The 10,896-nt window shown below is 39.5% G+C and overlaps 1 protein-coding gene across 1 annotated transcript in view; it reads right to left on the bottom strand.

The window, feature by feature from the left end:
- Window positions 1-544: 544 nt before the first annotated feature.
- The window catches only part of LOC137972395 (golgin subfamily A member 6-like protein 24), a 10,507-nt gene continuing 155 nt past the window's right edge, over window positions 545-10,896 (bottom strand). Inside the window, exons 1-3 of the mRNA XM_068819100.1 lie at window positions 10,662-10,896; window positions 2,355-2,464; window positions 545-1,553 (exon numbers count right to left, since the gene is read on the bottom strand). The exon at window positions 10,662-10,896 is cut by the window's right edge and continues 155 nt beyond it. Coding sequence (XP_068675201.1) covers window positions 687-1,553; window positions 2,355-2,464; window positions 10,662-10,896 — 1,212 coding nt within the window. The 3' untranslated portion in view covers window positions 545-686. The remainder of the gene's footprint in view (window positions 1,554-2,354; window positions 2,465-10,661) is intronic.

The following is a 10,896-nucleotide window of genomic DNA, read 5'->3' as shown; positions in this document are numbered from 1 at the left end:
AATTACTGCTCAGTTAAAGTAGTAGTAGTAGTAGCTGCTCAGTTAAAGTTAGTAGTAGTAGTAGTAGCAGCAGCAGCAGCAGCAGCAGCAGCAGCAGTAGCAGTAGCAGTAGCAGTAGCAGCAGCAGCAGCAGCGGTAGCGGTAGCGGTAGTGGTAGTGGTAGTGGTAGTGGTAGTGGTAGTGGTAGTGGTAGTGGTAGTGGTAGTGGTAGTGGTAGTAGTAGTAGTAGTAGTAGTAGTAGTAGTACAAGGTGGCCGTTCAATCATTTGCATAAAATCGATTGATTTGTCTTTTAAAACTCCAACGTGAATATGCGGGTTGAGTTTGTTGGTTCTCTACTCTGCACTGAGAGGTTTTCTCCAGGTACTCCGGTTACCCCTCTATCTCCTCAAAAACCAACATTTGACTTGATTTGTGTTAATTGTTAATTTCAGTTTACTGTGTCTCCAATTAATGCTCCAGCGCTAGAACGACTAGACACTTAAATAAAGTTCGTTTCAATCCTTTCCAGTTGCAGGGTAAACGGTTCCATTGCGACACATCTCGCAACAATCACTGGCGTTCCCGAACGGAGTGAGCTTTCTTGTGCTCTTGTTGATAAGATGTACGCGTAGCAGAATAATCGATGCGATTTCGCATCTAAATCGCCCTAGGGAAATGCGAGTGAAATGATAAATGGTATGTTTTCAGTGGATATAATATTCCGGTGTGGTTGATCTGGAATTGTGTTCTGTAGGTGTTTTTAACTCTCGTCTTCTATTTGGTGTTTGTACTTCTACATTAGACACCGATCGGGTTGATCCATCAAGACTGACATACGCCTGATCGCTGCCATGATGGGGCATCAATGTTCTGGAATCTTTCAGCATTTGTTTTATTTCCTCGTAATGTTTATTCTGTTCTTCCATAATCTCTCTTATCTCTGTTTTCATTTCTTGTCTGAGTTCTTCAATCCTCTTTTCTTGCTTGGCAATCATCATCTCCGTTCTCTGCTGCCATTCCCTTTCCTTCTTAAGCTCTTGCAAAATTTGCTTGTGTTTAAGATCACTCTTGTTTCTGTCTTCGCTATCCTTATCTGCATTTGTCGGTTGCCCTCGATTTGCTTCTCTGAATTCCAGTTCTCCCTGTAGTCGCTCCTTAAGCTCTTGCCCCAGACGATTCACAAATTCCGCTCGATCTTGAGCCCTTCTAACTCGGTCCAATGCTTCACGAATAGTTTCTTGCGATTGTCGAAGGTTTTCTTCGTATTGGATCTCGGCTATTTTCCGAATCAAGATTTCAGTACTTTCACGCATTTTGCGTTGAAGAGCATTCTCTGTCTCTTTGATTTCCAAATTCATTCTGTTCGTCGGCGAGGTGTTTTGCAATGCTGGAAGGTGTATCCCTCTTAAGTCGCTCCCATTCTCCTCATTTGCATCGCGAGCCAGTTGTACCACATCTCGAAGACGGGGGACCACCGGTGTGGGTTCCAGATCCTCCTTAACTCTATGTGCCGCCAGTGCGAACCTGCTGAGGGGATTGGGATTTCGATCATCTGACAAGTTTTCAACAACCTAGTAAAGGATACCAATGAAAGACAACTCAAGAAACAGAATTAATAGTATCTAATACAAAACGATCTCTTCCTCAACTGAAGGATTATCCGTCATTGTTCGTTTGCTCCAAATGAAGTATTATCCTCCATTTAGATTACTCTGCCCCAGGGCTTGTGGTAGCAGATAAAAAGAAAAAAAGTAAAGGTAGTCCCTGGACAGGATTTGAACAAGGAGTACCCACTTTTGAAGGAACTGTTTTTATCCAGGTAACAGTAAAGATTAACTGATTGGTACGTCTGCCGATTATTTACCAAAACTAATTAGTTTGTATTGAGCGAGTTTCAATCGAGTGTCGTAAAACCAAAACCAAAGTAATTACTTTGGCCAATCAAAAAGACGGAGACAGTCCATTAAACCAATCAAAACTCGAAGTAATTACACACGTAGCCGACACAAGACGCGGGAAAATGTGCACGCGCGAGCCACGATTGGTTTTGATTTCACTTCTGATTGGTCAGTTGAAAAAGTGGCGAGAGAACTTTGAATCAATCACTGTGTGAAGAAATACAAAACCAAAGCAATTCGCTAATTACTTTCGACACTCAATTGAAAACCGCTCTCATCTCATGGACCGATTAATTGGTTTCTATCCAGTTCCTCTCTTTTCTCTTGACAACTAGACTGGCGCAGGCTTCTGGTATTTCCGGGAATTTCGGTAAAAGCAGGGACGATCGGAAACACTACTGAAAATCCCCGACCGAAAAGGATTTTCATCCCCATATTTCCAAATTACGCATAAGTATAGACCAAGCTCTTGACCTGCTGTTGTGTTATCAGAGTCCTGGCCGCTTTTCGCCATTGTCCTGCAGCAGCCTGTTGATCGCTGTATTGTTCTTCATGTTCTTCATCGTCTTTGTGTTCCCTTTCGACTGCAGTAAAAGAATAAAAAGATAATGTAGGTGTTGGAAGTGGTCTCAAATTGTTGAGTTGCCTGTGTATAATCATTATTTTGCAAATAAAAGTTCTCGGATATTACCGACAAGAAGCATGGCGTGCTTTTCATGTTTCCAATGAAAACAATCTATTTCCATCTCCATCATGAGCGCCGACAGAAATCTAACAGTAGATGGTAATTGAATGGTCCCCACTTTATCTGAACCCGTAGCTCATACCTCTAACTGACAAAGTTCGAAGACCACAGTGAACGTTATAGCCTGCCCTTTTTCCATTGTATTTTATGAGCGCAATAGCCATATGCATAAAACGATCGAACTGGAAAATAACGAATGAGATGTACTTATCATGAACATTGCTTCACTGTAAGATATGGCCCATGATCTATGATCGAATGAAAGATCTAAAATACGTTATATCCTTTCTCTCCCTCGATCAAAAACTTGATTCTTCTAAATAGTGCCATAGCTAGGTTTCTTTGTTTGCTAATCATGAGAATCTGGTGTTACGTCAAAATAATATCCCTTAATTGACAATAATCTTCATTCTCAATACTTTTTACCTGACAGTGTTTGAAACTGTAAGCTCACTTACATGAAGTATCCTGCAAGTACTATGCGTCGATTTGTAAACACTCTGAATATTCGCATTTTACATCTGATTATATTAAAAAGACAAGAACCGGATGGAAAACATTTTAGATGCGCTCCAGTGACGAACCTATTTTGCCTTGCAGCTCTTCTAAATCAAGCCCCAAGGTAGACTGAACTCATGAATACTGAGGATTCTTGTTGCTTCATTCATTCAAGAATATGTCCAACACACCAAAAAAACTAGCACGTGTACACCATCTATAACACGCCTTTGTATTGGCTGCTTTAAAAAGATTTGAATCGGTCATCCGATTGGCTCAAATGATGTCTACGTTACATTATATCACAAACTGAGTGTGGTATAAATATTTTTGCCTCTCAGTAGAACTATCGCGCATGGAATTAAGTTTTGCCGTTTCGCCGTTGCTCGTTGGCAAATCTTAATTTATTACAAGAGAACTCTCTCACAACCTGAGCAACCGCTTGTTTAAAGTACTTCAACTTTGACAATATAGAGATACAATGACACAATGACAGAAATCAAGTGAAGGCCTTATGCTACTGTAAATGGCCATGCAGCTCAGTCGGAAGAGCAATGATTATTTAATCCGGAGGCTATAGTTTCAATTCCCACTCAGTTCGATTTGAAATCACAAGTATGATTTCAGACCAAAATTGCACAAAACGAAGTTTAATTACCACTTTATTACATCCATTTAAAAATCACACAATAGTTATTTGATCGCTAAAATACAGGTTTTAGTCAGTACCAATATTTTATTCATCCAGTTGGGAACAAAAGTTGGAAAATTCGCTACACAATGGTTCTCTCTGTATTTCATTCTCCTGCAATTTGATTGGTTACCTTAAACAAGCCTTGAAATCTGATTGGTTGTTTTGTTTTAGTGTTCCTTTCCTGTTGGCTGGGGAAATGGTGCGATTTAAAGCAAAATATAGTGCGATTTGGGAATAAATCGCACCGCTGAGAGCCAATCAGATTGCGAGGATAACCAATGATTTCAAAATGGATGTAATATATATATATATATATAGTTTGTGTGAAAAGAGCAAACAGCGAACTTCGTCGGTGGTCAAACACTTAATTTGACGTTTTGCCCTTCGGGCTTCTTCAGTAAAAAGTGTTACACGTACAGGACTAAACATACTTGGACTGAAAAAATCTTCATGATTTCGTCATCACTGAACAAATTTGCAATTTTAGTGATCACAATAGTCTTGACAATCGCCTGCTTACAAGAGAAGCTTTCTGGAGTGCACAGCTTTGCACCCTTCAACCTTATGGTTTGAAAAAAAGATCAGAGTTTAACTTTACGAATAGAATTAGATACAAATAACACTTTATTTTTATGCACCCACGAGTGTTCTCCTGTTTTGGCCGTTAGTTAGGTTTTTAGCTTTTTATTTCTAAGATAATTCATTGGATCTATGATCGTTCAAAGGCTCAATCAAGGATATTGTTACGGGGCTGAGAATATAGCACACAACGCTGGAGTCCAGGGGCCGGTAATTGGGATTTTGTTATTGACCATTCAAAGGCCTTTCTTTTCGGATCCTATTACGAAGAATGGTATTGTCAGCTAGAAAACGCCTTTGTTCAAGGGCTTTGATTTGGGATTTTGTTACGACATCTCTTTTCTCCACATCATTATGGCATACCCTAGGGGCCTAGTGCCTATTTCTCTTCTTACATCAGTAATTTTATTGTTTTTGTTTGTTAGTTTGATTGCATTGATAAACATTTTTTAGCCTATTTAAGACTTAGTCATAGAGAGATTTTTTTATTCCAAGTATTTTTAGTCATGTACGTGTAACACTTTTACTGAAGAAGCCCGAAGGGCGAAACGTCTAATAAAGTGTTTGACCACCGAAGAAGTTCGCTGTTTGCTCTTTTCACACAAACTACAATTTTCGAGAGTATGCAGAGGATAACACTCATTTACAAATAGAAGAGAATCCAATGTAATATCCAGTTAAAACTTGCCTGAAAACGGTACTGTAAAAAAACGCAATACCACATTCAATAAGAAAACCTTAAAATCCTATTTGTAACACACATATAGGTTGTTAAAGCCGTTTCACAGGTTGGTGGTAGAATTTTTCTTAAAGGCTTGTCCAAACGCTCACAACATTTTAACGCAACATCTTGCAACATTGTTGGGCACAACATGTTGCATACGTTTGGCCACCCTGTTGCGATATGTTGCAACATGTTGGATGATGTTGGATCAAATTTGAAAACGGTCAAATTTTTCGTGCAACATTTTGGATGTTGCATGATGTTGTACTCGTTTGGCCACGTTCACGCAACATTGTTGCGCTAAGGCGTGCGCCCCAGGGGCCTAGGGTACATGAACATTGACATGTTGCGTTGAAAATGATGAAAATATGGCGTGCGTTTGGCCACCCCGTTCAACACATGTCGTAACATCATGCAACAATGTTGCAAGATGTTGCGTTGAAATGTTGCGAGCGTTTGGCTCGCCTTAAATAACTTTAAACCACAGAACATAATGTTTACAATTGAAATTGCTCAAACTTTTCCCAATGAAAGTGTTTGTATTCGAAAAAAATTAATTCCAAAAACGCTTATTTTTGCTTTCAAATTTCCCGGGCGCCGCCATCTTGAATAATTGTGACGTGTCATGGTTGTCCTATTGTTCCAGAACAATCGCTCTTTGTGCCATAACAATAAAGCAACCACGACACGTCACAAATATTCAAGATGGCGGCGCCCGTGTAATTTGAAAGCCAAAACAAGCGTTTTTGATTTCATTTTTTTGGATACAAACACTTTCATTAGAAAAAAAATTCAACAATCTTAATTGTTAAGATTATGCTCTGTGGTTTGAATTTTTTTTTTGTTATTTTAGTGGAGGTTCCCGTTAAGGCCTGGTTTTCACTAGCGACGCAAGCATACGCAGGCGCATTTACTTGCTGTTAATTAGTGTCTATTGTTCGAACAAAAGGCTCTAATAAACAACAAGCTACTTAGTTTTCCTGAAGCCTCATTTACACTAGCAAGTTTTCCTTCACAATTCCACTTGTCAAGGAAAACTTGCCGACAGTACAAGTTTTCCTTGACAAGTTTTTCCTTGACAAGTTTTCCTTGGTAGTGTAAATGAAAAATCTGACAAGTTTTCCTTGACAAGTGCACTTGACAAGTAATATCCTTGTCACATTTTCCTTGTTATCCGTCTACACGAGCAAATTTCTGACTTGACAATTTTTCCTTGTCAAGGAAAAGCAAGCACGCCAGATTTTCCTTGACAAGGAAAATTTGTCCACTATTTCCCATCTACACGAGCAATTTTTCCTTGTCAAGGGAAATTTGTCAAGGAAAATGTGCTCGTGTAAATGGGGCTTAACCCTAACCACAAAACAAGAATATTATTTCATTGGCTAAAAGAGAAAAAAATAATCGTGCTGCACGAATTTTAGCTCATTCAGCAAATATCGGCGGTGTTTTCACGACAGCCGTTGTCTCGGTTAACATCTGAAAGTGGTTTGTTTGCAGACTTCGTTAAGCGACTTAAAGTGCTAGGATGACCAAATAAATTATTTTTATTTTTATTTGGATTTCAAAACAATGTTAACTAAACAGTGAGTGATCCAAGTTTTAAGGCTTGATTTAAATAGGACACCTGTTTATTTTAACTGGAATTTTCCTAATTAATTGTCCGCCATTACTAACTTTAAAATCTTGAGAGAGCTGGATCGAGGAGAAAGTGACGTCAAAGCCTCACAAGTTTAAAATTCAATGCGTGTGTACGCGGCCGAATTAATATGCAGCACGGGAGTTTCGGGTTTTAAACTCGTGTTTTGCATGTTTCGAGAAAAGGTTATCCAAAAGAAGTTAGCATTAGATTCCATCCCTAAAACTCGCATTTTCCTTCTTATTTAACTTACACGACGTACAATCTACTCCAGACTTCAAATCTACTTCAAAGAAACAAACATTTCAATGTGCAGAGAACATTCAGATTAGGCGAGCCAAAGAGTTGAACCCGGATCGATGGATTCCCTTGCACATTCCAATATCCACTGGACTAACGAGACAAGCTCCTGATGTATGGATTATTTAGAGTATTGACATAGTAGTACCCAGTACTACTATGCTCTGCGAAACATGACACAAGTATGGTTAAAGTCGTCAGAATCTTGCTTTCTCTGTGAATCCTAACCGTTTGTTACTAATTCATGGCCTGGATCATTTGACTGAATTTTGAAACTCTCCAATATCTCAATTTTAGTAACATAACAAGAGCATTTACTTCTTGGTGACGTTTTTGATAGCATTGCTGTCATGTTTTCGTTGACTCAAACTGACAGCTAGTTTACGATAATGCCTTTCGGCATTGTCGCGTACACTTTTATGCTTCGTTTTAGGACAACCTTTCTCAAAACAGCTGTATATAATCAGCTGCGTTTACACGCTGAAATTTTAAGCTAGTGAGTAAATGGCGTCTCTAGATCCAACTCTCTGAGGTCCAGTCGGTCAGTTTAAAACGGGAGTGAGGGCGGACCGTGAAGTCAAAAGCTTGCACTCAAAGTAAATCACCCTTGGATAAAAATCGAAGCTCAACATTTTGCCAGTCAAGTGTTAAGCAATCACACTTTCAAAATCTAAAGGAAAAAGGAAGTAGTTTTTTCTATCATCATAGCACTTAAAAAATGATACGTGTTTTTACGGGTAAGATTAAATGACGAGAGAACACTTGCCAATACAATTAGGGAGCTTACGAAACGACGACGCCGACGGCAACGACGACGCTACAAAACAATAGGTTTAGTGATCAAAAACAATGGCTCTGCACGCTCTGCACGTGCGTTTTACATTTTGGTACATTTCTTTGCCGTCATCTCCTAACTGACGACGTGAAATGACCAAATTCAAGGTTTTGCGGAGGACGTTCGCACAATACGATGAATTTTCAGTTCTCTCTCTACGCTTCCAACCCACTCATACAAGTTTAATTCCTCGATAGTTACTACACATTTTTAACGCGAATGCATGAAATAGTTTCGTAGTGATACGAATAACGCGAACTCCTATTTTTAAATGAAGTCCTCGTAGCCGTCGTCGTCCTCGTTTCGTAAGCTCCCTATTAGGAAGCTTACGAAATGAGGACGACGACGGCTACGACGACTTCATTTAAAAATACGAGTTCGCGTTATTCATATCACTACGGAACTATTTCATGTCGTTTCGCATTAAAAATGTGTAGTAACTGTCGAGGAATTAAACTGGTATGAGTGGGTTGAAAACGTAGAGAGAGAACTGAAAAAACCTCGTCATGTGCTAACGTCCTCCACAGAACCTTGAATTTGGTCATTTCACGTCGTCATTTAGGAGATGACGGCAAAGAAATGTACCAAAATGTAAAACGCACGTGCAGAGCGTGCAGGGCCATTGTTTTTGCTCACTAAACCTATTGTTTTGCAGCGTCGTCGTTGCCGTCGGCGTCGTCGTTTCGTAAGCTCCCTATTATAAAAAATAGCACGCCTTTTGTATTTCGATTTGAATAACCACAAGCGACTCCTCATTGGCCGAAAGTAATTGCCAACTCGCTTAAGCTACCTGGTTTGGTGGCTTAAATTTAATGAGAATTCCAGTGAAGTTTGCCGACTCGCTCGAGTTGGAAAAGCAACTGTTTTCAAGCGATTTCCGGTTGTCACTCGCTAAGCGGCCTTAATTAAAAACCACTGGTGAAAACACGGCCATCTTTGCTGTATTCTGCACAACAACGATGTGAAATCGCCCAAGTGTGAGGTTTTAACGACGACATGAGCATTCAAATTCTAACCTTTCATTTTATATGTTTACAGGTGCAGGTGACGTCATCACTATAGACAATACGCCTCTCATTAGCTCTTTTTGTTCCTCCACCAGCCTTCAAGGTCATTTTCTTTGTCGCTAAATATTGGTTGCAAACTACCTATTTTCAAGAATTACTTCTGTGACACATTAGAAATAAGGCAGCGGTTTCATTTGTAACTGCATAGTTTTCGTTGCGGTTACACCTTCCGTTTACATGACACCGATCGAGACTGTTGCCCGAAACCGTGTCGATTTGAAACCGATGCCAAAAGTGGAGCGTTTTCAAAATGATGCGGTTTCACCTGTCGTGTAAACAGCGAAACCGCATCGATTTGAATACGGTTACTATTTTGGTGCGAAATTTGCATTGTTCAATTCAAAATAGTGAATTTAGCACGTAGTGCAGCGCTCGCTTATACCATCACGACTTTTATTTTCCGGCGAAAACGGTTCGGTGTAGACACTTCGAAAGCGCATCTATTTTGACGCGGTTTCGAAGTCATAAAACCGAGTCGATGTGAAACCCTGTTCGTGTAAACGCTGCCTAAATCAACGTTTTCAACCATATGAGAAAAACGCCGAACCGAAACAAATTCTAACCATAGCATGAATTAAGCATACTGACATAATCATGTCATAAATGTGCTTACCCATTTTTCAAATGATGATTCCGTGCGACAAAAGGTAAACAAAACGGAGAAAAACTGTCACTCAGAATAAACATAGGTTCCACTCTGAATTACAAGAGCGTTCGTCGAATAATATGTTGTTGAATTAATTACAGAAACTGACTTGAAAAGCCACTGCAGGCATTTGGTAGGCAGGCTTGATTTTTTCATGAAATAGTTTTTTTTTTTCGTCCGATTTTGCCAATTCGAAAGGAATTCTAACAATAAGAAAGCAAGCTGGATCCACAAATCATCTGTATTTATCGACGTAGAATTAATTAATTAACGTCTTGTTATGTTGGTTCTTCTGCCAGGCGTGGATAAGTTATGATATAATCATCTGAACCCTTTAAATCCGAAGGGAGACAAACATCACTTTTTCACCTGACTTTAGTTCAGTATACGAAACAGGAAAGTTTTCAAGAATTTACAAACTCATCGATGAGGAGAAAACACTTTGATCCTTTCAACGAATTCCCTAAATTACTTTTATAATGAATGTACAGAGATCAGTAAGGAGAATTGCATTAAGTTAAACTTTTATTTTGAAGGTAGTATTAAGCATCGAATGCCACCACTAAATATTTCCATTATTTCGCTGTCGTTCACCTTCTCCTGAAGCACATAAAATGCGGGCTAATTCCTCAAGGAATAAACTGCTATGAAACGGTGCTAACGTTAGACAGAAGGAAATGATTTCGCCATATGGTGACGTCTTCGACAAGTCGCTCATTTTTAGCATTGTACCAAGACTAAACGTACGTACAGGTGCAGAGATCTCACTTTGGCCCTCAAACCAGTTCTGTCAAAGTAGGTTTTGTGGTTTAATTTCCTTTCTTTTCTTGTTTTAATAACAATATTGAAGACAAGACGTTGGCGCGCGAACGAACAAACCTTAAAGTACGGAAAAAAAATTTTTTGGAGCGATGGAGCTTTCTTGTTATCTAAGAAAAGGGCATTTAAGAATAAAGGACAATGAACCCGGCTATCAATTAGCTATTCCATCGTGCGATTATTCGGCTTATAGTTTCTGCTGTCAGACTGAACTTTATACCACTGTTAACAAGAATACCTGCAAGTAACTTGTAAGATCGTTTCTCCAACGGAGTCCAAGATTTTTCATAAGCCATCCACTGACGCTGCAAGTGACTTGAACATCCCATGCATACAGCTACACGGCCTCCTGAGAACAAACTAACATTTCCACTATGTTTTAACGTCGCTAAAATTGGAAAGAAGGGTCCGTGTTTTCGCTTTTGATAGTACAAACGCCTTATTGGTCCTGGACTCGGGTCGCTGCAAGCCGC

Source organism: Montipora foliosa, chromosome 10, assembly GCF_036669935.1.
Source record: "Montipora foliosa isolate CH-2021 chromosome 10, ASM3666993v2, whole genome shotgun sequence".
Lineage (NCBI taxonomy): Eukaryota > Metazoa > Cnidaria > Anthozoa > Scleractinia > Acroporidae > Montipora > Montipora foliosa.
This window is presented reverse-complemented; position numbering and strand designations above follow the sequence as displayed.